The following is a 27,298-nucleotide window of genomic DNA, read 5'->3' as shown; positions in this document are numbered from 1 at the left end:
AGAATTTCACTTTAGTGTCTGAATGTATTAAAATCAATCTCATCTCTTCCAGAATGTAAATAATCATCAGCAAGAGTTTAAAAGCAAGCTTAACCAAACCTATCCGTCTGACCCGCCGCCGCGGAAAACTAATCACACAGTCCTGCAAAAACACCACAGCTTTTGTTACTTTCAACCCATACGCTCACTAGAAGAGACTAAAAATAATAATAATAATTATGATACTAACGAGCAATTAGGACCGTTAATATATAAGCCTCATATATCTAAAGTTAATAATTATTGCGATAGTCGTAAGACGTGGATAGATAAAAGAAAGCCTCTTGTACAAATAGACCCCAAGCACAGAGAATCATTCGAGAAGTTGCATGACCTTTTAAAGAGGGATAACAATAACGTCCTTAAGAAGAAACCGGTCGTCAACACGTACACATTGAATTCGCTGAACCGTCATAAATACGTGCCAAAAGATGACAATAACAAACTAACCACACAAAAGAGGATAGTTTACGCTGACTTAGATCTGGAGAATAATGATAATAGTTCAATATCTGACATGTGTACAAATGAACAGGGAACCCAGAAAGACACTAGTAAGACGGACGCAAAGAAAAAGCAAAGAACAGAATATGCCACAATCAAATTTGAAGAGGTAGAATTATAATTAACATAGCTTAAGGTAAGATCTGCTTTATTTTAACAATACATTACGTTACACATATCTTGACGCTTGCCTTTGAAATGTTCTAAGCGTGAGATTTATAAACTTGCAATTGAAATACTTCAATTTTGCATGAGCTTCTTTCATTTATACTACAATAACACTACAACAATATGTTTGCCATAAAGATTAGATAACTTGTTTTACATGTAGAATAACTATGTATAAAACGTGTAGATATTAGCAAAAAAGCTAATTACAGAGTTATATTATCTATATTACTCCAAAAACGCAAATAATTAGTATTTTTTTTACTGAAAATTTCACCCTTTCTTCCTTTAAAAACTGATTTATATGAATACATAGTGTTTCATAATCACTAATATACATAAATATAATTAAATTGATTTCTTAATATATTAAGAGCAAAATTTTGTTACAAATAAAAGCAATTATATCTAAAAAAATGAATCTTTATAAGAAAAAAACTAATATAACTACTGATAACTGAGTGTAATTTTATATACAAAGTGCTCTTGTATCTTTGTGACAAAAATTAAAAAATTGTTATTGAGTATAGTTTTTTATTGATTTCTCTGTTTAATACCCTAATAGTTGCTGACTGTTGTAAGACAATATTTTAAGAAGGCTTTAGGTAAACCGATTTAAATAAAACCTTACAACATCTTAAACTAGATCATTCAATATCAACATATTGTGGTGTCATTAATATAAGGAACGCATATGTATAGAATGCTCGGATCTTAGTCTCGATTGATATAATAAATATTTTATTTAATTTATAGTAGACCTAAATAATAAAATCTGTCTAATTTTATAAAATACAACAATATTTTCGAGCAGTTAAATATTCATGATTAGATTTTATTAAATGATGTTTTACTTATAATTTTCAATGGATATGATATTAATATTACGTGCATTAAAATGTTACTTATTGATGTATTTATATATATTTTACAGCCGTTTCGACCAGATATCAACGATCAACTGATTTATGCTGACGCAGATCTCAAAGATTATGGTCCAATCGATTACAAAAACGCGTCCATATATGCACGCATGAAAAAGGTCAAAGAACAACAAAAGATGGAGTCAGAACGAAAGGACGACGACTGATTATTTCAAATTTTAAGTAATAAAAGAAACACCCAGTGTTCATGAAAGTGACTTTTACTCTAATTAAAAGTGTGTCGTTAATATATTACATAAATGAGAGCTTTTACTACTACAATAACACAAGCTTTATTTATTTTTGTATATGGAAATGATTATATTTTATACGAAATGTATCTGCGTTGATACGTCGTAATGCAATATTGTGATAAATATTATTTTGTCATTAATTTAGTTTTATAACAATGGAAATATTACATGGATGTACTTATTTCATAATTTGATGTATTTTAAACCAGCTTTATTTTAACTGTGTAGTTTTAAAAGTGTTATTTATTAAATAACTAATGTCTAATTTATAAAATAGTCATTAAGTTTATAAGTTTTTTCCATGTATTATATTAATTTTGGGGCTCGGAATGAATCATAGCATTTCAAAATTAAATAACAAACTTATGTTTATACATACAATATATTAATATAGAAATTTTATATTTCATGTTTTTAAAACTATCAAACGTTTTGTTTGTTTTTTTAATTCTAGCCCTGATTGTAAGGCAAAACTTTTATTAAATTAATCTACTTCGAATACTACATGTTAAGTATTAAGGAATTGATCTACACTATGAAAAAATTTGAATGCCAAAAGTATACACCTACCTCTTCACCGTAAATAAAATCTCTTTCACTTTATTTTAATGTATAAGAATGTAATGTGATACTAAATAAAACAATTTTTATATGTATAAAACTGATTATTTATGTTATTTTATTATTGTAAATGAATAAATTATGCTCTTGAATAAGTAAATGTGTATATAAACAAAAATGATATAGAAAGCATATGAAAATTATAATGAATTGCGTATATCTGTAAACAATTTATTATTGTAGAATTGTCAATAAGGTATTAGTTGCATGGCCCAAAGATCTATATTTATACCTTATTAGGGTAAAGTTTATAGAATTTATTATTATCATTTGTATATATCAGGAATGCTGATACTTCAATAAATTGTCATTTTGATATTGAGTTTTCTTTTACTTTGAGTAATAATTAAAATGAAATTAACACCTTCACCTATACTATTTATTAAATATATAAATATTTTTACATTCTAACAACTAAATTTACACACATAATAATTAGTAATAATTTAATGGAACTCGATAATAAACTTCCACTATTTTGAGAAGATTCAGACGATATAAGGTTATCTAGGATCTCACCGGGAGTGGAATAGATCATCGTTCCATTTTTACTGTATCCGTCATCTGGAACATTTTCAATGATTGGTATATGTATTGTTTCTTCCGTAGTCTTCGGCTCGTGAGTAGCTAAAATATACGTCATTCAATGAGAACCTTAATACTAAAATTATATGATTATTAAATATACCTGCACTAATAGTAGCAAAGTGTAATACTTGTGATGGCTTACTCCAACCAAACCTAAAGAAAATATGATTTAAAAATACATAATAATATTATATATGTACAAAATTTGTAATATATTTACTTGTTTCTAGATACGACTAAAGCTTCATAAACTGTTGACGGTCTTAGTCCGTGAAGAACGTAGCTCGCTGAATGCAGTGGTCCTAAAATTTTAAATAAATTCTTGAATTTGGCCAGAAAAATGCATGTCATTTAATGAAATACTATGAATCTTAATAAAATCGAAATATTAAAAAAAATACCACTGACTAGCCAACTTTTGTCCCCCTCCCACCTCATTTAAAAAAAAGGTGAAATGACTTCCGTGATTCTAAACCAGAAATACTCGGGTTACTCTTTTAAGAAAATCTAAATAAAACATTTTTTAAAAAACCCGAAAATATTTTTTTAAATATGTAATTTCTGTGAAATCATATCTGAATACATTTTCACTAGTGGAAATATAGTTTATCTGGCAGATGCTAGTAAAATTATATGATTTCAACTTTTTCATATGTAGTAATATATACATTTACATACTTATCGTTATTTCTTTACATGCGATGTATACATTTTACAGTGAATGTCTATTTTTTTAATGTAGTTATATTTTCACTAGTGAAGTCCAAATACATTTTCATCAGTAGATATATATATATATATATTTATACTAGCAAAAATATAATTTAACTGATGATGATGAAATTATATACTGCTCTAAAAATTCAATGAAATTTAATTTAATATTTACAAAACGTCCATTTGCTGTTCAAACCCAAACCTAACCTAACGAAAGTTCTAAAAGTAATTATAGCTTTAAAACTTTCATTAGGTCATGTTTTAAATTCAAACTAAGCCAACTCATCTCTCAGGGGAAAATAAACGGAAGAAATTGTACAGACAAACTTCGCATCTCGCACATTAGTCCATAGTTTGTCTGTTTTAAAAATATGATAGCAATTCTTACTGATATGAGAATATTGATCAAAGTATATTTAAACCGAATTTTGGTCAATAGGAGGGCGCAAAAACAATTATAATTTCTCAGAAGTCAATAAAATCGTGTCAGCGCCGTCGCAGTGGGAACACTCGGCTACGAGCATTTCCACTGCGACGGCGACGGCACGATTTTATTGCTTTTGGCGTGGATTTTTAACTTCTGAGAAGGGATAATTGTTTTTTGCGCTCTCTTATTGGTCAACATTATAAACAATCAGCTATATTAGCTAAATAAATTAATAAATAATAATAATTAATAACAAATATTGTAATAACATATTTTTGGTAATTTACAATACATTTTAAAATGAATACGATACTAGTTAATAATATAAATAATTTACCATCATTGTGTTCTCCTGGTATAGTAAGTTTCATCCACGTGTCGTCTTTTTCTTTAATGAAAACACCATCAGCAGGAGTAGGTTTTGGTTTATATGGTCTAAACCACAAAGTATATTCTACAAGCAATTAATTTATATTTTATTATGTTTTCTATAGAAAAAAGTATTACAAATATGTAGTTACCTATAATTGGCGAGTAACTATCAACTTGCCATATGAACGTGAACGAAGTCTGCGTAGGTTTATTTTTTAATGGATCTGATTTAAAAACAGCTATGTTTGCCACTCCTAAGCACAAATAATATTACAGCATACATTATTTAATCATTTAACTAATAATATAAGCTATTTACCACTCAAATGCATCCTGACTTCCGCCATTCCAATCCTATTTTCAGCTTTACACGTGTACACGCCTAAATCTTGCACTCTCACAGTGCGAAACACTAAATAATGTGAATCTCCTTTTAAGTGAGTGATTATACGAGAGCTCAATACTACAGGATTATGTCCGTGAAACCAGTGAACCTTTGCCGATGGACTTGCAGTCACACGGCACTGAAGTTGAGACCTTAATCCAATAGAAGTATGAATCCATTGTGTGTCCGTTTCGACCTCGGGTGGATCTGATACATATTTAAATATATACATTAAGATGAATATAATGCACATATTAAAGATTTACAATATAATCCTTACGCATTATTATAACTTGGATACTAGACCGAGCTGGTTCACCGACTCCGTTATTTGCAATGCATTCATAATGACCTGCTAAATTTCGGTTTGTAGCTTTGAATTTTAATCGAGATCTATTATCGATCAGTTCTAATGGTTCTCCCTGAATATGAATATAATTTATTAACAATTTGCAGTAAATACATACAAGTTAAATAGAACTTACTCTACTAATCCACGTTATAATTGGTTGAGGCACTCCATTTGCTTTACATGCTATGTCTACTTCATCACCAATTTTTACTTCAACGATACCCACTTCTGGTATTGAAATCACTGAAGGTGGATCTGTAATAATAAAATATATGTAAATAAAAATATATTTGCTAAGACTGCTATTATATAAGAATACACACATAAAACTTCTATGGCGTGTACTTGTCGAATGTTAGACCAAGGCTCAGCTCTGACGACCTGTTAACAACGATAAATTTTATATAGGCCTACAAGTTACAAAGAGCTAATTGCGTTTAAGTCGACTTCGGTAAAATTTGCAGTTATACTCAATTAATTAATTAACCCTTTTAATTAAACGGGATAGCCTACAATTGTTAAATTATATAGATTGGTAAGCTTTGTTCAATAGGAATTAAAAAAAAATGAAATTGACATGAACCTCACAAATATATTCTCCGGTGTCTGTCGGTTGCACGTTGGATACTTGGAGGCTGTGATTTGAGTAGGTTCTCACACGAGGCGGAGGCATTACGTCGTCGTCTGAACTGTCCACGATCACTTTCTTGTCTTTTAGCCATTTTACTTGATAATCAGTCCCTAAAATTGAAAATATACAGTGTAGATACATATTTATTTATTACAAATCTGAACATCATGATTTTACGGATTTCACCAATGCGCCATAATGGTCTTTATACAAAATATGTATGTAGCATTTCATGTACATACATACATTATTAATAAAATTCACATTAATTATAAAATAATAATAAATATTTCGATTTTTTGTGACGCACACCGTACTATATAAATTGTTCCAGCTCCTCATAGCAATGAACGAAAACATCTTTATGCAAGCTCGTTGAGAAACTGGATGGATCGTGTAAGGGAGCGTTTTCGAGTACTGACGTTCTGGCCACGACGGCTAAGAATAAGGGACGCAATTGCTCACTTTCATTAAATATACAATACGTCGAAAATACCATAACAAAAAGACAGTAGGATATGAATACGGATACAAGCAGTGCTCCCTCCTATAAAGAATTATTTTTCTTTAAACATTTCTATGAATCTTTTCCAAAAACAAGGAGTACTTCGCTTCGCTGGGATTTCAGACAATAGAGCCGACGCTGAACGAATACAGAAAGCAAATCACCAATAAATTGCTTAAGTGACACGCGCTCCGCATAACAAAATCGAGCATACTCAACACCATACAAAATCTATCGCCGCTCGAACGTCACTTTCAATTATTTATGTTTTATTATTAATATCTCTGATTTTTGAAACGAACTGGACGGAAGGATTATTTTAATAATCTCTTTATTACTCTAATAATATCTCTTTGGGGGAAATATTTCAGATTAATTACTAAAAATCGCCAGTCTTTAGACTTTAGAGTATGTTAATACATACATATAAAAATAATAATACAAGCAAAATAAGTTTAGACTAGATATTATAAAAATTCTACCACCAGAAATGCCAAATTCGTTTGTATGTACAATCGCGATGCAAACTATTCGTATCCCATAACATTTTTTGTAAATAAATCGTATAATAATGTTATAGCATATATGTATTATCTTATATATATTGATATTAAAAAATATATTTGCTTCATGCCAATTATAAAAATCGTTGTGACCAAAAGTTATTTGGCGGGAAACCTCCACTGATCGTCCAGGTACTACTGGGCCCCGTGCTGCGTGGAAGCGGTGGCGAGCTTACGTATTAAGTTTATTTAAAATCCTTCGAGCCACAATAAGAAGGCCTTCCCATGTTAAGGTGAAAAAAAAAGACGACTTCTCCTAGAGAGGAGAAGTTAAACAAAAGTAATTTCATCGTTTGACTTGGGACATACAATAACCTATGTATGTATACATTACCAAATAATTTGCGATAATTAATTCAATACTACTTAAAAATATATTTTACACTTTAGTAGTAAATTAATATTTATTCTTTAAATTATTTCTCTCGCTATTTCTCCTAATAGTTTTGATAAAATCCTATGTAACATTTTTTATTTAAATATGTATAGTGTAAATCAAGTTAAATTGTAATTATCTGTATTTAATTTTTATTAAATAATTTATTTTTTTAAATATTGTAGAAAACTTTTAACATTTATTATAAAATATTTCATTTGTAAACAAGGGTAATTCGAATTTATTTTAATTCTCAAATTATGGTCAAAAATAATGGAGCTTAGGCTACTGTCATATTAAAAATCGGCAAACGGCAAATGCCCGGCGGTAAATTCAAAACGTACATTTCTCGCGAAAAACGTCACTCTCGCCGTTCTTTCGTCAATTTGTCAATTAATGAAAGCTATAAATAACGTAAGCACTCGTATAATAATGACCGTCGAGTTAATTGTCAATTAAATTTGGCGAACATCCTGAATCATCAGGTCTGACAGCTGTCTGAAGACACTTAAAATCTTGACACGTCATATCAATGTATAATTTGACTACTTCATATTTATCATAATTAAATACCTGCGTTTTCCAAATAGCAGGGCAATAGCACCGTATCATTCTCGAACGTCTTCACAGTCGTAGGAACACTTTTAAAGTCTTTAACTTCGCCATCACATTGCACACAGTTGTGAAAATATCCATTGTGTATGAACAATATTGAAAACAATGTCCAGAGTTTGCTAATCTTCGCCATAGAATGTTATTGCTAATCACATAACTCAATCGCTGCACAAATCATAACACTTTTATTTTATATTTCATTAGATTGTTGGAGATTATGGAGGGTTGCGTTTTATTGTGCCAATTACACAAATGGAATCGTGTCGAACAGCACAAACCCTTGTCGCATCCGTGACTTTTAAAAATCCCTCGGATTAATCGAACATCCGAACCGGACGCCCTCTTATAATGCTTATTATAATAAGCTTTGTATATTTTCACGGTCGTTAAAAATTGTCGATACGGGTAGGTATGTATGTGTGTGTACGATATCGTTCCATCTGTGAAAGATTGACTGATAAATTATCGCACAAAGAGACGAAACAGATTATTGGCCCATAGGTTTGTGACAATGGAGGAAGATAAGTAATAAATTACATCGCTAACCACCACCATTGTTATTCACTTAGATTTTTATAGGGGTCACACAATAGTGTTTGTGATATTCGAGTACCTCACACGTTTATTCGTTGTAGACAAATAATTAAATTAAACGTATAAAATACCTAGGGACACTTTTTAAAATCATAGATTAAAACATATAACAAACAAATATAAATTAACATAAATTACCATTTAAATATAAACATTTATAATATTTAACTTAAACTTTTTGAAGTTAAAACTAAAAAAATACATTGCTGTACATTTGGACCTCACATGAAGAACATTAACAAAAAATATATTGGATTAATCTTTTTCTCATCAAATATCAATCCAAATCTCGTTACGTTCTAAAGCAACTCAACCGCCATTAGCACGTCAGTGGTTTGTTTGTATTTATTATAATTATAAACTAATTATTTTAATTAAGTTAGATTTTTATAATATTTTTAAAGGTGATCGTAGTTTATTATTAGCATGTTTTATAATAAAAATATATACGCGAATGTTATGATAATTCTTCTCGGGTGGGTAACTGAGTAGCACAACCACTTAGTCGCGAGTCTCGAACGACACTGTCTTCTTCCATAGGAAGAATCAAACTTGGACCAAAATACATAATAGAGGCAGAGCTTTGAACACGTTTTTCTGCTATTATCCATTTGATAAATTGATCATTTTATTGACGCTAAACGCGTAATTGTACTGCGAAACATTTCTAATTCGAAGTAATTTTTAAGTTTTCAGATTAACTTAATCATTCAGCCAATGAGTTAAAAATAATGTAATATTTTCTAGTTAACATTCAAACAAATTATAATATCTAATTGCTATAAAATATGAGAATATTACAAAACATTTTTAACCTCTACATTTTTTAAGCGGAGTAAAGAACTATTTAATGTTTCATATGACCATTTAAAAAAATACCTTTTTAACTTAACGAATGTTACGAATTTTTAATTTTTTTGCTTGACAGCCACCTTGAAATAATTTTTTCTTGGCTAATAAACTCAGACAAGATATTTTAAGAGAAGGGCTATTTTAAAAACTAATTTTATGTTGATATAATTAAAACAAGCTCAGTTATATTACCCCCAAATTTTTTTAAAAGAGGTACGAATTTTTTAATGTTTTGAATAGCTGCCATTTTGAAACAAAACGGTGGATTAAACTAGACAACGAACTTAGCCGATATCTTTATAAGATATATTTTTAAAAGAAGTTTCATATCAATATGATTAAAATGCAGAAACGTGTCCTTAAAAACCTTTTATTTAACTAAACAAATCAACTCTTTATTTAATTTTTATTTTATTTACAGGTGTTTTTTACCTCCATATTTTTTCTTTAAACGTGCTATACATTTTGATTAAATGGCTGCCGTGTCCGTTATAGTGATGCCATCGTAAGAACGGGTTAGAGTTGACTTTTTCCTGAAACATAATTTCCTTTGATTAATTGAGAGCATTAGTGAAGTTATACTTTTAGTTTAAATTACAAAGATTTATAAATTACTTTTAAGACACAACAATTGAAATATAGTCCTTTAATGTGTGCAATAAATAGACTTTTCAAATCATTTCAGAGATCCAGCATCTCTTGAAGGTACAATGTGACTACTTGACTGGACTAGAAACGGATAATCAAAGTGAGAGCGACAGCTTTTAATCTCCGCATGAATTTTAAAAACTCTTATATAAATTATAGAGTAAGTTTGATATTTAACGAAAATGTCTAGAAGTTTCTCAATTTTTTTGTATTTAATAATGATGATCTTTAAAGGCATATTGAAGCTAGATTAGACAATATAAACAGAAATATTATGAAAGCAATAAAAATATAGTTGGATCATTTATCCTAAACAACTCTTTAATAATACTTTTTTACACAAAATAAATTGAAAAAGTACTTTAAAACCTGCATTTGAACCCTAAATTACAAACAATTAAAATCCACAGGAAACTTTACTTAACCGTCAGGAACAAAAGAGCTGTAGTAAAGCACTAAACGAAAAGATGTCGCTTACAAAGAGCGCCTCTTAATGACTATCACTTCATTAAAATTGAATCAAACTTTGATCTCTCCGCCCATAGTCAATTTTAACCAGTAAATAATCAAAAAAGTATAGAAGTTCTACATCAAGCGACCGCTGTATGACGTAATAACGCGGTTTATACACATAAAATCCAGATGCTGCAAACATAAATTATTTAAAAAAAAACATAAATTTCACATTTAGGGTCGTTAGCATAAGTTCAATTTATTTTACTATACTCAGGTGTTTTCCGATCGTGCGCTACCCACGTTTATAGCTCTCGTTTTTATTGTATAAATATGATATTAAAAACGCCGACGTTCCATTTTTAATCGTATCGTGATTATGAATTTTTGACGCTTTATGTGTTGTATTTTTATGATAGTTGACCCTAGAAATTGATTTGTTAAAACATGTGTAATAAAAGTCCAGGTCATGAAATACGTTCGGTGCAATTGCGCCACTATATAGAAACCCATGTAATAATCCAATAAAGGACGGCGCGTAAGCTATTGAGACGTTGCACAGTGACGTAGAGTGGTTTCACAAATTAACCTTAGCCGTAGTCACTGATATTAAAATTTTAGAATTGTATTATATATAAATAACTAAAATGTATAAACAAATGAAGAAATATATTTTTAACAATAAAAGTACTGAAAAAATATTTTATAAAAAACAAATTTTGCTACTTGTTTATGACGCCACTAGTTTACGTTTCCATTTGCGTTTGAACACCGCCTTACTGCAAAGTGAACAAGCAGCGAAACCGACGTTTACCCAGTCGGTTGCCATCATAAATTGGAACGGTTGGTGCGTCTTTTAACCGTAATAAGCAGTCCGCGCGTTCAAATACGAAAAAACAAATTATAGTATGAATGAAACTAATTATTTCGAATCTCCATAGTAACGTGTCTGACATTTTAACGGTGTAAACCAATGCCCTTTTTATTAGGTAAGTTTGGCTTATTACTGTCGATTGCTTCTTTTAGTTTGTTCAATTGCGAGCCGTAAATAATATAATTGAAAGTTTGGTTTGGTGGCAGCGGCTCGTAACATTATAATCTTATTTTGATTTAATCCACTATTTGCGGTGGTCTTGCTATTAGCATGATGTTTTTGACTGATATTACTGTACTAAATCTACTTTTCATTGCTAGTGTTGATTGATAAAACAAAATATTTTTATCATTGCATTCAAGTAACAAATCGCAACCAGAAATTACCACGCAATTGATGCAGCACCCAAGCATAAAGCTACTGCAACATCCTACGCTTACAATTGTACCCAAATGATCTCACTAGTGGTCAAATTTACGACGCGAGATATCAAAATTTTCCTCTGCACGTTGATTCATTTACAGCAAAAGTATGGTATGTTTTTTCAATTATAATAATAATATTTTTAATTTAATAACTTTTTCTCTTAAAGCGTTAAGAAATCATATTGTTTCACGTTTTACCTTGAAAAAATAATTTCAACGCAATTTGAATACTGCAATCAGTCTAAATTTTTATTTTTTTATATTTATTTCTATTTCTTGTTTTATTTATCTGCTTTGTTCACATGATCAATACGTGCTTCATTTATGCAACGAAGATGCGCATTTTACAATCCTCCAGGCTCCTTTGGCACATCAACGTGGCGCCAAAATAAAATACTATAAAAGTAATGATTCGCCATCTTTTTTTAAATTGGAAAAACAGTATTTAAAAAATCTTAAAACGTTGAAAAATAAAATTAATTAAAAAAAAGTGTTTTTTTACATTTTTTGGTCATTTGTGTAGATTCTTGAGGACAACAACTGTCATAATTTTAATGATATCGCCATTAAACTTATTATAAAAATATATTTTGTACATATGTCGGATAAGTTTTAGCCAGTCAGATCCGCTATATTTTTTTCCAAATGCAATATTCAAAACTTAAAAAAATCGTAGCCCTATTGAAAAAATCTTTAAAAAAAAGTAGAGATAAAAATAGTTTTAAAATTGCTATTGAAATTAAAATAGAAAAAATGTTTTTTACGCATTTTTTATTTTCGGTAGTAATACAACATAAGATAGGTTTTTTTTTTATTTTATTACATGTTTTAAAATTTCACAAAACAAATACTAGGACCCACTGAAAATTTTTTATTAAAATTTTAATAAAATGTTTATTATTGGCCCTTATTTTTTGGGTCAGAATTTGAATACAGTTGTGGTCAGAATTTATATTATTAGATCAGAATATAAGCGGCCAGAATAAAACTATATGATCAGAATTTATATTAAATGCTAAGAATTAATTTGACACATGGAATCATTTTTTTCAGTCAATATTTATTCAATTCAGTATTTAAATCAGTTCATTGCTATTTATATTTTATGATCTGTATTTTAGTCTCAAGTTTAGCTTTATATTGACACACAGTCAGCATAATAATACATAGTCATTATCACGATGCTTTAGGGACAACTTTCTTGGTTGGGCTTGCAACATTTTCAGATGTCAATACAACAAGCCAAGCGTGCTCTCCGTCGCCGCTCTGTCGTTATTCCCGCTTCGTTTGTCGTTCTAATACCTTCGCGTCCTACATACAATTAAATACATTCGTTGAGTTATTCATGAGATGTTGAATGTTCTGACAAATACTCGCAACAGTTTAGGTGCGAGCAATATATTTTATAAGATTTTTTATCGATTTAAATCAGTCATCATGATATTTATCCATGAGATTAAGGAAATCTAAGATAACCTAATCTATGATGATCAATAAGATCATTTATGACGTTAGGTGATTAATGAATCAAATCCAACAGTCACGTTCGTGCTTATTTATATTTTATCTTCGTTTTATTAAAGTGTAAGTAAATGTCACTCTTCTGAAATCGATCCTATACGTCACAATTGTTCTTTGAAAACTTTCATCGCATGTGATATTGTGCTAGTGAGATACTTATCACGCGATTAAATAATTAATTTCACAGCGCGCCTTGGGGATATTTTCAAATGCAAGTCACGTATGTGTAGATATAACACATAGATTAAACTTTAAAATTAATTTTAGTTAAAGATAATAAAAAACACTCCTCCACTTCCATGTCGGCTTGTCATTTAAAGGGCTTGACGCTCGTCTGCACTTTGTTGCGTTTGTACTTTATAGGGTCCCCCCGTAGTTTCATCCTGATATCAACACCATACTATTAATTAATTTAAAGTAATGGCACGTCGTTCGATTCGACTACCATTTCATTCCTGGCACAGTTGTGCACCGAAAAAAATATCCAATAATATATGCAAATTGAAAATATGGTAATGAGCTTAGTAATATGATAAATTTACTACTGTAACTTTGACATGTTATTGATTTAGTAATTTTAATATTAAGTAGGTATATCTATAAGAAATTAAGGCATCCTGTTAAATTTTGTAGTTACTAGACGATGCGCTTATAGTTGCCGAAAGGTACTTCTTACAAATCAGGGATGAAATATGTATAAAAAAGTACTAAATTAACCTAATCTAATGCTTGAAATTATGTTTGGGTTATTAAAGAGTGAAATATATTCACTACATTTTTTTTTTAATTTTTAAATATAATTGATACAATATATTACATTTTCATTAAAGAAATGCTATCTGAATTTACTTATAAGCCTAATATTTTATTTCGTTTGATAATTGATTAATTAAAATATAAAATTACGTTCTTATATTTCTTAACTTTACCGTTTGTTAAAGTAATGTATTGGGTTTTTTTCATATGAAGTGGTCAATTTTTTAGTGACATATAAAATACTATACAGGCAGCCCTTGACTTTGGCACATTTTTAAAAGATTTTTGTTGATAATGCAAAAATTGTTTGCTTCCATGCATATACAATGTATATATTTAAAGGTTTGATTTAACTTGGATTTTAAGTGATATGTGCAATTAAATAAATACTTTGTTTATGTAAGTTTGTTTTTCTTCAGAAAAAGATTCGTTGCAAAGAATTATTCATGGGGTGTTCACTGATCTAATCAATGCTCCAACGGTAATGCACAAACAATTTGTTTTATGAAACAATTATTTTTTATATTGCTCAATTAAATTATGCTCTATATTTAATAAATCAATTCTAATTTAATATAAGCAGGAACGTCATTTCAGCTTTTTACAAGAAAAAGGCAAAAGTTGATCAATTAGTGATCGTTCTTTTAATATTTCGATTTCATTAAATGCATTTTTCTGGCCAAATTCAAGAGGGGCAAATAACCCTACCTGCCCCCTCCCAAATAACGTCCCTGCTTAGAATCGACGTCAAAAGCAATAAAATCGTGCCGTCGCAGTTTCAACGCTCGGTTATCTAGCGTTCATATTAAGACTTTTTTATAATTTAAATATTATTAGAGTCAAATGAAGCATATCCAAACAGAATTTTGACCAATAGGAAAGCGCAAAAAACAATTATCCCTTCTCAGGTCAAAAATCCACGTCAAAAGCAATAAAATCGTGCCGTCGGCGTCGCAGTGCATACAATATTTCTTGACGGTTTTTAATAAAAGATGGCATAATAAGTCATCTTTTATTAAAAACCCATTTTTTGTAAGATAATTCACAACAATTATCCTTTTATAATCGTATAATATATATAAAGATAATCATCAAAATATTTTAACTATATAATAAGCTTTATTTTGGTCGCCCCCAAACTTTTGATGGCTCTTTGTTTCGGAATTAAATTACAGTATCAGTCGTAATAATTAATATCTAAAACGTATCGCCATGAGCAATTTGAAGTCTAGTAATGCATAAGAACAAAAACTATATTTTCTCCTAAGCGATCTTATATAATCTCATGAACTTTTCTGGAACTGATGTCCTCTTTATTATATATCTTGCAAATGGTCACACGTCTATAATCAATCAGTAGTTTTCCACAGCAACAATATTTTCTGCATTGATTGCCTTGTTTCATCGCCTGCTTAACTCATCCCATTTATGTCTCATTCTGTCGTCTTAAAATAGTGCACGTTACTTTTTAATTCGATAGATTAATCACGAATAACATCCTGCAATTTCTGAATGGTTTGAAAGGTCATTACCATACTTCCACAATAAGAAACTAAACTCTCTTAGAATTATAATTAATTGCAACTTCTATGGCTATGATCACATGTTTGCAGAAGTGTTGAAAAATATTTTAACAGATTTTTACTAAAAAAAATTGCAGAAGTATTAAACAGCTCCTTTAAACAAACGACTGAAGCAAACTAAATTAACGATTTCCCTAATCAACAGTTAGCATGTCAAAACTTGTTCACACGCGCATGCCGATTAAACAGTATAACAAAATTCCATGAACATTGTAAACATATTCCACATTTCTTTAACATCTATACTAATTCACTTTGATACTTATAATACTATTTAATTTGTATCTTTATTATATAACTGCTTTAACTTATTTTTATATTTGCTAAATAAACAGTGTTTTATTATATATATGACTTAAAAATTAACTACATGTTGAAAAACAAGAATTGTAGTTAAAAATAGTTTCAATAAGGAAAACGTATCTACAGAAAATGCACTTACATATAAGGCAATACGATAATGAACGAATGCGATAATTAAGTTGTCAACAAGTTTATGGTTTTTCCTTGAGGATTCAATACTTTTGGTTTTTCATGCGCATGAACATGAAAATATTTCTTTTGGTTTTCCTCTTCCTCTTCTATTTTTTCAGTAACAGCCACATAATGAAATATATACGTACTTTCTTATCCATATTTTTAAACTTATCAATAATTATAATTGTATGTGTTTTATAGAAATATGTATCATTTGCTGTTATTATTCACTGAACAATTTAATCATAGCACTTTTTAACAACTCTTCATTTTTTATTAGCACAAATAAAAAAAAATATAGAAAAATACTGAAAAATGTTTGATTTATTTAGATTTAGATGTAGATGGCCATATCGTACAATTATTGAAATATACGTTTGAGATACATTGTACCTTAAACTGTCGTTACTATGTAAAACTATTTTATTTTTAACATAGATGTAGGAGAACCCTTATTATATATTCTGGCTTTTAATTTTTCAGTGTATTTTAATATACGCTTGGGTATAATAAAAGTTGCCTGTTTATAATTAACTAATAGAAATATACACTAAATTGCTTACTGTGAAAAATACTTCATATAATTACACGTGTATTGCTGTTATACACCTGCTTGGATATTATATTACCTATTTGAATTAAGATATAATGAAAAGCACAGCGCTCGTTTCGGATGAATAATTACGTATCGTTTATCTTGTGGTTTTTTGATATATTTTAAGTGAAGGTTTCCCAGAGCGTCTCATTTATTCTTATAATAATACAATTAAAACTTTTTGTTTAACAAAGGTTGTGGCTTTCATTCAGTCCGCTCGTTTAATTATTTTAATTGTTACAGTACCGCTTCGATATAAATATACACAAAAGGAGACCGTTGAGCGTTTTTTAACGACTTCTTGATTAAATAAATTTTAGACACGCCGCCTGAGGTTGTGAAATATAAAATTTCCAGAATAAACGCGTAGGCGATCGAGTTGCTATAAAAATTACGATTATTACACAATGACTAATAATAAAATGTATAATAAAATCTTATCTCATAAAAAATGCAAACAATAAATGTAACAAATAAACGATTTTGTTGATTTACATACCTAAAAATAAGTTTTTCATAATAAAATTAACTTTCGATAATAAATCAAATAGAATTCTGTTCAGAATCGATTAATTACATTTTTACGATCGTGACAGTCATAGTTTTACTATTAGAAATGGCGTAGGGGTCAAGAATTTGAAGCGCACTTAGTCACAAAACTCAAGGCATTCTTTCACACGCGATCGATCAATTAATCTTTGGCTTTATCCTCCCACTGAACCCACTAAAGACTTAAAGGACAATTATTCCCCTGACGATGGCCAAAGGCATTGTTATTTAGTCTTATATCTCGCTTCTGAGAACTCCCACTTTTAACTAATTAATTACCCCTTACAGTTTTGCGCAATTGCATTAGCAAAAAAATATAAAAATAATTATGTATGAGAAAACAAACATCGTTTCTTTCTCATCAATCATTTCATGATAAGTATAACATTCGAACGAGTTTATTATATTAACGCGTTTTTTTAACTCTTGCTTAATGGACACATGTTTATTTTCTTTTTGTAAATTTCATATCACCAATTATCTTTTAAAAAAATACATATAATATAGTACGTATGAAATAAATCAAACCACAGTTGTCTTTTAAGCGTGAATCACTATTGTGCTTGTCTACTTACGTAAAACGGCAGATTCAACTTTTGTATTGCGCGCGGAACAGTCGCGCGATGGCCTGAACAGATAAAATTGTGTGCATATATCTAGTGGCGCACAATATTACTACAAAAATAGATTTAGCTATTAACATTACATGTAAAGACAAATATTTTTATCAACTATTGAATATATTTTATCACGTTAAGCTATATTATTAATTTAGCTCGGAAACTCAGATTTTGTAATAAAACAATTTATATCTCTTTGTCAGTCTACAATGTAGACTGCATTTATCATATGCATTTATTTTATGATGTAGACTCTACGTCATAAAATAAATGCATATGATATAATCAAAAATAAAAACTTTTACGATTTTTTATTTTTCTCTGAATATTTATTTATATTCATATAATAATCAAAAATATATCGATCAATCACCTAAATTTCGAATAAAATTTCGTAAATTTTTCAGTTTTTTATATTTTTTAAATAACGTGTTATTAAAACTCAGATCTGAATTCAATGTGACTATTTCACAAGTTTTTGGTTCAAGGTTCGAAGCACCGACCGCTCCGTTTAACCGGTGGTGATCAAATGCGAAGGCCCCTGTAAACGCCGGTTTCTGACGCTTGTTTTTAAATAAATCGATTTAATTTGATGCATTTCTCATTATTTAAAAAAGGTCCTATTTTAAAACAAGTTGGTGGATCAGGCTGGCAAACGCATTAAGCCTAGCAGGGGCGCCAAGAGAGAAATCAGCTCCTGGTACTTACTTTTATGCCCCCCCCCCCCCACCTCTACCGAAAACATTTGAGTGACATATAAATATAATATTTAAAGACTCCCGGTTTGCACAATTATTCTTTTTCTTGTAGAGACCGAAATGAAAACCATATCATAATTGTTTTACTATGACATGAATAATTGTAAAAACTCATAAAATAATAAATAAATTAACGGAGAAAGGGGAAATTTGATAACATATTAATATATTTTTGTCAATTAATCAATGATGGAGTAGGGATATTATTATCTTATGATAATTTTATTTTATATCATTCGTTTAGTATTTTTTTTTACGAATATTGTATACGGTATGTGTTTAATTTATTTTAATATATTTTTATAACACGCAATACATGTTAAAAATACGTTTACGTGATTTTGCAATGTATACGGGAAACTGTGCGCATATATCGGAGATTTGAATTCCCCCACAAAATTTCCCCACGGGGAGTGCCGGCCGTCGCGTAGGGCAGTACCGATAAAATGGCGTGACGGCTCCGCTCGTGCGAAGTCCGGACATTCGACATTCAGGCGTCCGGCGCCGCAGCAGTGCACCACAGTGCTGGTGACTGCCTTGTCCATCCGGCAATTATCGTTCTGCGTCTCGTCCGAGTTGCCGCCTTCGCCTCTTCCGAAGAGCTGACTTGTAGATATCGTTTACATCACACGTCGGACGAACAGTCACCATGAGCCTCCCCGAGGGCAAAAGAGTGAAAGTTGGCTCAAGAAAAAGCGAGGTTAGTCGACGCTAATGTTGCATAACAGTATCCGGCATCCTTCATGTAACTGCTCCGTTCTGATCTTACTATACAAAATTTATTATTTTCTCCCGAATATTCAAAAATCAAAATGTCCGTCATGCTCAAAAAACGACTTTTTACGGTATTTTTACGCTTCTTCTTTTTCTCCTATTCAAATTGTCTATGGTCAAAATATCTATGAACTTTTTCACGAATGAAAATGAAATGACAGTTGTCATTTACGTCAAATTTCATATATTTATATGAAATGAAATGGAAAGCTTACTGTCAGAATAACTTATTATTTTTACTACACAATGCATTAATTTATTTTTGGTTAGACGTAATAAATTGTGTACATTTTTTAATTAATGTATTATTCGGAAAACAATTTACGCTTTACTATTTCATTCACTTGTATTATTACTATTCAGTGATTGCGCTATTCGTTATCTTATATGAATGTATAAATAACAAGCACGTTTTGTTTGTATGTATAATAGTATAATACAAATATTATTAAGCGCCCACCTTTGATCGTCGTTAAAATTTGACCCGCGAAATGACCCCTATTCAATTACTTTCTTAGCTTAGTTTGCATTTAAATCGACTTAGATATATCAAGTAACCGTTCGCACTTACATATTTGCCAAATTGAATGAACGATGTTATATTGTGGTCAAGGTCAGCTCTTATTAAATCTAAATATCTTCGTACAACTCATCGACAATTACAACATCATTATTGTAGTAATTAAGAAGATAAAAATAATTTCAAATTATATCTGATAATATTCGTCAATTTTGTCTAATATAGGTAAATCTATGTTCCGCTTTATGAGTTTTAATCGCTCATCAAAAAATTAGTTTCTCTTTGTCAAAAAAACTCGATGAGACTTATGTGAACGTATGTCTTTTATTTATTTTATGTGTATAAACTTAATAAAAACAAAAAAAATCGTTATATCTCCAGGAACGTCATTTCAGCTTTTTCCAGGGGAGGGCAAAAGTTGGCCAATCAGTGCTATTTTTTTAATATTTCGATTTCATTAAATTTATTTTTAATGAAAATATAAATTCATTTTTCGATCATTACATTGGTAAAATCTAAAATAAAGACATTTTTTGTATGAAAACTGGTGGTAAAACAGCAGAAACTGCTCTTAAACTAAACTATGATTTTGATACTATAGTTGAGGAACATACGGTACAACGGTAGTTCTAAAAAATAAGCCTTGAAGATGAAGTAGGTCGTGTACGACGAGAGCTTGAACTAAAGTTCTGGACCACTTAAAACAGACATGAAAATAAAAATACTTGACAAATGGGTGCTGCACGAACTAAACGAAAACAAAAAAATCGCCGTTTTAAAATTACGCTACAAAAACGTTATATTTCTTGATCGTGGATGCGAAATGGTTAAACAAAATAAAGTCCAACAGCAGTAAACTGTATGGTGGTGTGTGCTCGGTATAATCAACTCATATTTTTTTAATCCTGGCCATTACGGCTGAGAGTTACTTGAATGAAAATAACAAAATGCGCCAAGAACATCTGGTATTAAAAAATTGAAAAGCCCCAATTCTCATGCACAACAATGAGCGAATAATATCCAAAAACGTTACAGATTATCACTTGTATTTCGACAAATTCTATCAGTTTGAAATTTTATCAATTTGTAAAGTCCAGAATTTTAGACCACTGAAATACATAATTGTAATTGATTGACAAAAATGTCTCAAAAATATTAATATAATTATTTATCCTCTAAGAAAATTGTATTTAAATTCGATTATTTTCCCATTTATCAATTTGAATACAGATTATTTCGTAACGAGATTTTTTGAGAAGACTGCTTATAAATACTTTAAAAAATCATGATATATTAAGTAGTAAGAAAAGTAGCTAAAAATATTTCATTATGAATTTTCTAAAAAATAGACTGCTTCTTAATTATTACAGAAATTATAATATATACGGTCCAAGGGTTTCAGTACACTTCTTCGGGAATATTAATGGTCTGTCAATATAATGGTTTGTTTGTTACGCCGAATTTAGCAATGCAAAGATTATTGGTGATTGTTCCAGAAATTGACCGTGCGTTGCTATAAATTAATGGGTAGTACATAGTATTTTTTGAGAATTTTCCTTGAAAGTATTCCAGAATATGTCCATATAATATGAATTTTCCTTGAGGACTGGTTATCGCTACTTTGGCAAGAATTGTCTAATCCGCCGAATGATTCATTTAATGACCTATAGAATATTTGCTTCAGAAAAAAATAACATTTTTACCTAACATTTATGTTTTTATTGGGTGCTATTTAACATGGAAATATTTTAAGATATATGTGCATTTAAATAAATACTTTATGTGAGATAAATATTCGGATTTTTCTTCAGAAAATGATTCATTGGGTATTCACTATTCGGACAAATTTCTGTCCAATAGTAACGCACAAAGAATTCGTTTTATGACACACATTTGTTTTATATTGCTCATTTAAATTGTCATATTTTTATTATGTAATATATCGATATTTAGCCTCGGCAACCAAAGTTATATAGTTCTATTATTTTTACATTTTTCTATGTGGACTTTAGCCGGTCATCATGCTGATATATTGAGCAGCAAGAAACGATTATTTTCTTAAAAAAATATGTTTTCCAGAAGTATTCATTGTTTCTTTCCTTGAGAACTGCTATAAATAACTGCTTATAAATAGAAAATCGCAGAATATTGATCAAAATAAAATTACATACTTTTATCGTTCTCTCAAGATGCTTTATTGCTGCATAAAGGAAGAACATTAAAATAGGAGGCTTTTGAAAAATGTTCTCAACCGGTTATGGCTTGAATATAAATTGCATATAAATTATTCAACTCGATTGAAAATTTATCTGTTAACTAAATTCTATGAAGAAGAAAACACGTATATTCAAAATCGCTTAACATACGCGCGTCAATCATAATCTAAAAGTATAATAGTATTTTCCATCAAAACATCGTTACGGTGACACTGGAACGTTTTAATATTTAGTTTAAGATATTTGAATACTTAAATATTCTCGAATTCGCAAGATTCTGTTGTTTTTTATTCGAATAAAATATTTAGCGTGCGTATTTATCTGTGTACGGAATGTAATCAACTTTTTTTATAAACATACGTAAATGGCTTATTTTCTGCAAATCACGTTTTCCTGCAATTCTTGACCTCTTGTAAACCTTCGCTCGAGAACCATCCATATAATTTTCTTGAAGTGTATTGTAATTAACTGCGATACATTATAATATCACCTTGCATATTAAATGTGACAGAAGCTTAGTAAATTATGTGCTACTTTACGCTGTGTACGATATGTGTATTATTTATTTTTATATTATCAATTAACGATATTGAGTACATAGTTTATCATGGTTATATAATATAAAGACAAATATAAAGTTTATCGCTCGTGTTCTAATGTCATGTTTAATTATTGCCGATTATTATGCATTGATAGCAAAAACATTTTTTAATATTATTTTAACCTTCAATATTAAAATACAACTTTGATTATTTAATTTTGTAATTTGCACGTAACACACGTATTATTTTTAACGCTCACATTTTACCTCTGTTTTTCATGTTTAATTGCAGATATTTCTTCGCGTTTTTTATTAATTTTATTATTCATCTGCGTAATAAGTGTCTAATTAACAAAATTACACAATTATCAAATTACGCTTCAATAATTTGCATCACTTATAAATAATATTCATTCTTTTAGATACTAACTTATCAATTTGAGAAATATTTAAATCGTGCGAATGTGCCAAGATATCAGTCTTTGTTTTTGATTGTCGAAAAATATCCCAATGTGATTTGTGAATACGTGTCCTTTTAAATTTTCGTTAAATAAAAGATAACTAACAAAAAAGATTAAAATAGTTGCGGGAAAATCTTCGGTTTTTCTTTGAGGTCTGCTTATTAATATCAGGATTTTTTATCTGTGGTTTTCACATGTCAATACACGTATGGTTATATTGAAGATATTTCTTCATGTTTTCCTCTTCCTCTTTTTTATTTCAGTAATATGTACGTAATGAAATACAACTGTAGCCAATTGAAAGTTTCATAGGCAATATTTCACGAATTATATTATTAAAAATTGTTCTATTATATTTGTAGTAATACTTTACAAGATATTTCAACTTGTAAAGCCTCCTCAGTTGCACGTTAGTCTCGGCTATGTAAAGACAAACCCAAAATCATGGAGAGATCTAAAAAATATCAATCACGGTAAAATCTAAAAAAATAGCATATCGATGAAAATGTTTCAATTCTAGAGTGAGTTTTAGTGGTTCTGCTATTCGAAAATTTATTCTAGAGAGGGTGCAAGGGGGTGGTCAGAAGCATATAAATCGTATAAGACCGCAGAATAAAGGATATTATAAAAAAATATCGATTCAAAACTGCTACTGAAATACAAACAGAATTGCAATCTACTTCAAACTCGAATATTTCGAAACGGATGGTGAAGATGGATTTTAAAGCGCGAAACCCACCAAAAGAAACATTATTTACTGAGAATCGCCTTGAATGGGTAAAAGCTCATCGCCATTGGACCGTCGAAGATCGGAGAATTGAAGAGTGTCTTTCTCCGACGAATCCAAATTTAATCTGTTTGGAGCAGATGGTAAGCGACTGTGTTCCGTAGAAAAAGCGAATGATTAATCGATTCATCAAGCACTCACCCTATGTGATGATCTGCGGGTGCATGACAGTTTATGGATTGGGCTCTGTAAATTTTGTCCAGTGCACTATGAATCCAAAAATACATAAATTGTATAAAACGACTTTATTCCAACCCTTGAAGAACTTTCCCAATATACTGCTGAACCCATTTTGCAAGACGATTCTTCGCCATGCCATCGAGCTCGTTCTGTGAGTCCAATTTAAGTTTTTACATTTAAGCTTTTATATATCCTCTATCTATAGACTACACAATTCAAAAAGATAATTGGAATCGCATCATTAACATGGCCAGGACCTGAACCCAACTGAAAATTTATAGGCAATCATAAAACAACAATTAAGAAAAAACGATCATAAAATTTAGTGTGAATATGTTATAAAAGCTTCTAATTTTTAAATGTCCTCGATATTGCTTTCTATGAATAGAACCAAAAAAGGGTCGTGCGCACGTGTTGAGTTCGAGGCAAGCCATTATGCATTTGCTTGGACAACGAAAAATTGCACCTTTCCCAGAATTGACGCAATTATACATTCCTAATTTTACAATACCCGTATTTTTTTACAGTATTAATGGAAAAATAAGGTTAACAATTATAATTAACTATTATAAATTCAAAAACAATTATAATTAACTATTATAAATTCATCGAAGTTGGAAAAATAATCAAAATACGTATAAGAATCATGTCAACTTTCAATTGGCCACATTTGTACATGTATAAACATTACCATAATTAAATCATTTAACTGCATTTAATGTAATTTTATCAAATTGTTATAACAATTTCGCAATTGTTTTTTTTCGCTCATTGCCATCTAGGTCGCAATTTCTCGGTAACTTTTTTCTTTTCGAACAATGAATTGCAGATTAAGCAAATCGAATACGAACAATCAAGTATTACGTAACAACTTCACATCATGTTTCATCTTAAAAATTTTAAATTTAAAACACTTACCTATTTTATCTTATTTATCCTTCCTTCATTGTAAGCAAATTACGACCTATTTAAAATATGCCCACCTCGATCCACTGGCCTTAACCTAACCGTATCTCGTCGTCCTTTTCGTTTTTTTCCGCTTACGATTGACGCGATCGTTCATTTCCCCGTACTTGTGCGGCTTCGGTGTTGAATTTCAGCGGAGTTACACAACTCGATTGTGCGAGAAGAAAGCGAGTGTTAAGTAGTTGCATTTCGCAATATTTTTCAGTCGACAAACGCCAATTTGCACGGTGGGGATACCGACATTTTTTTTTGTATACTTTGGCCTGACGACACTGGCTGACAATAATTGTATTTAATCGCTTTTTGATCGACAATTAACACGACCGGCCACCCCATTGTCTTATCTATAATACGATCGACCTCAAAAGCGAAAGACACAAGTTATTTCATTGTCCCGAAAGCAATTAGATCGTCCTTGCGTGTGTGTGGTGTCCGATGAGTAAGCGTCGAATTACCATTTTTTTCTCTCGATTACCGTAAGCGTAGATAGCTATGTGACGAACTTGAAATTTTCGCTACCGGACCGGTTTTTTCTCTGCTTGATTGCAAATGACGCAATTTTGCCAAAATCACGTTTGACCCCGAGTTTGATTGATCCCTATAACGATTATAGTTAGGCCTTCGGGATATGTGTGAATGGTAACAAATTTAAAATCGACGCTGTAATGGTTATTGTATGATGCAAGCGTGTGTAACATTCTCCACTTAAGGGCCCTTTCACATTCCTCGTTTTATTTTGTCGTAGTTGTAGAATATGCTGTTTCTCTGCAATCCTATTTTTTGACAACCACTGAAAATGCGAAAAACAACCATTGACAATAGCATACAACCACGAAAATATATGAATTTAAAAAAATATTGTTATATACATATTCTGATTTATAATATATGTATTCCTAATATTATATAATTCAATATGATTGAAACGCAATTGCTTTGCTGCGACATAATTAGTTAATCACTAGAATCGAATAATATGAGCGTTTGTTTATAGTAAATCAATCGGATCAAATGGCGAGTAAATCAATCAGTAATGTGCTCAATATCGAGAACGGTACGGTACTTGTTATCTTGCGAATTGTATCACAGGTTAAATGTATATAAATACATATAGGAAAGAAATAAAGACGACACTTGATCTTGAACTCGGAGAGTCAGAGCCAATACAAAAGTCGACTCATTTAAACAAATCGTTCGTCCAGCCGATTCCTCCTCCCGGTCCTTAACATTATTGACTAAAATATAATAATATTGCAATTATTTAAAGAATTGCTTATTATATTCATTTTCAAAACGTTTGTGGGGTCGCAGAAAATATGGTTGCGGGCCGCAATTTGTACATCACTGGCGTTAAGTCTGTGAGAATGTGACCTCGACATAATAGTCAAATTAGATGTACAAGAATAGATACTTTAATTTATAAACTAAAAAAAACAAACATTTAAATTGTTCTCATAAAAGTAAATCTCGGAAAATAATACAAAATTTTTTTTTTTATTTTATGTTTTTAAATATTATTTTTCAAATCCTAATAAGGTCTAATCTTGACTTTTCGAGATACGAGCTATTTTTTTAATTTGACTCGATATACGAGCAAAAAAAGTATTTCTTCTAGCGAAAATATAATTTAATTATATATATTTCTAAAATATATTTATTTTACTATACATTTCTAAAACTAATTATAGTTTTATTACTTTCATTATGTCGAGTCTAAAATACAAATTGTGTCATCTCAACTCTCGGAGAGGGGGGGGGAAGCAGAAAAAAGTACAGGCGGCCCTCGACTTTCGCACATAATTGGTTCCTGAAAATGTGTGCGAATGTTGAATGTGTGAAAGTCGAGGGAAGTAAAAAAAATTGAAATTGTGTGTATTTTAAAATATTTATTTATCAAGTAAATATAAGATGTTTAAGAAGCGTTTAAGAGACACGTTTAAGTGGGGTTTGCGGGTGTTTCCTTTGAAAAGTTATCAAGAGTTAACTGTTTTCCACTATTCTTTTTCTTTTCTTCATGTAGTATTTTATAACATGCTATGTTTTTATTGATCGCCCCACGCACTTGCGATATGCGTTCTCCAGTGGGATCACAATCTTCCATAATATTT

At 30.2% G+C, this 27,298-nt stretch overlaps 3 protein-coding genes across 15 annotated transcripts in view; 2 read left to right on the top strand and 1 right to left on the bottom strand.

Moving 5' to 3' along the window:
* LOC148227589 (hemicentin-1-like) overlaps positions 1-2,831 on the top strand; it is a 52,206-nt gene extending 49,375 nt beyond the window's left edge. For 3 of the 12 annotated variants that reach the window (XM_088201812.1, XM_088201811.1, XM_088201810.1), the window contains 2 exons: positions 53-679; positions 1,646-2,831. In XM_088201812.1, coding sequence (XP_088057938.1) covers positions 53-664 — 612 coding nt within the window. In that variant the 3' untranslated portion in view covers positions 665-679; positions 1,646-2,831. The remainder of the gene's footprint in view (positions 1-52; positions 680-1,645) is intronic. The other 9 variants (XM_088201821.1, XM_088201818.1, XM_088201813.1 and 6 more) reach the window with 5 other exon arrangements.
* Positions 2,832-2,866: 35 nt separating this feature from the next.
* On the bottom strand, positions 2,867-9,163 carry wrapper (immunoglobulin domain-containing protein wrapper). 2 transcript variants are annotated; one of them, XM_088201823.1, is made up of 12 exons: positions 9,085-9,163; positions 7,999-8,205; positions 5,934-6,091; positions 5,674-5,731; positions 5,484-5,605; positions 5,279-5,420; positions 4,933-5,205; positions 4,763-4,867; positions 4,579-4,695; positions 3,318-3,399; positions 3,198-3,250; positions 2,867-3,136 (listed from the first exon to the last, which is right to left on the bottom strand). In XM_088201823.1, the coding sequence occupies exons 2-12, from the start codon at positions 8,171-8,173 to the stop codon at positions 2,910-2,912; spliced, it is 1,512 nt and encodes a 503-aa protein (XP_088057949.1). In that variant the 5' UTR covers positions 8,174-8,205; positions 9,085-9,163; the 3' UTR covers positions 2,867-2,909. The 2 variants fall into 2 exon arrangements, with proteins under 2 accessions (XP_088057949.1, XP_088057950.1); XM_088201824.1 differs by having other exon boundaries at positions 7,999-8,222; positions 9,085-9,160.
* Positions 9,164-19,175: 10,012 nt separating this feature from the next.
* The window catches only part of Hmbs (porphobilinogen deaminase-like protein l(3)02640), a 15,824-nt gene continuing 7,701 nt past the window's right edge, over positions 19,176-27,298 (top strand). The window contains exon 1 of the mRNA XM_088202808.1: positions 19,176-19,445. Coding sequence (XP_088058934.1) covers positions 19,395-19,445 — 51 coding nt within the window. The 5' untranslated portion in view covers positions 19,176-19,394. The remainder of the gene's footprint in view (positions 19,446-27,298) is intronic.

The sequence above is a fragment of the Plectrocnemia conspersa genome, unplaced genomic scaffold (genome assembly GCF_051122295.1).
Source record: "Plectrocnemia conspersa isolate PC_06_02 unplaced genomic scaffold, ASM5112229v1 ptg000013l, whole genome shotgun sequence".
Lineage (NCBI taxonomy): Eukaryota > Metazoa > Arthropoda > Insecta > Trichoptera > Polycentropodidae > Plectrocnemia > Plectrocnemia conspersa.
This window is presented reverse-complemented; position numbering and strand designations above follow the sequence as displayed.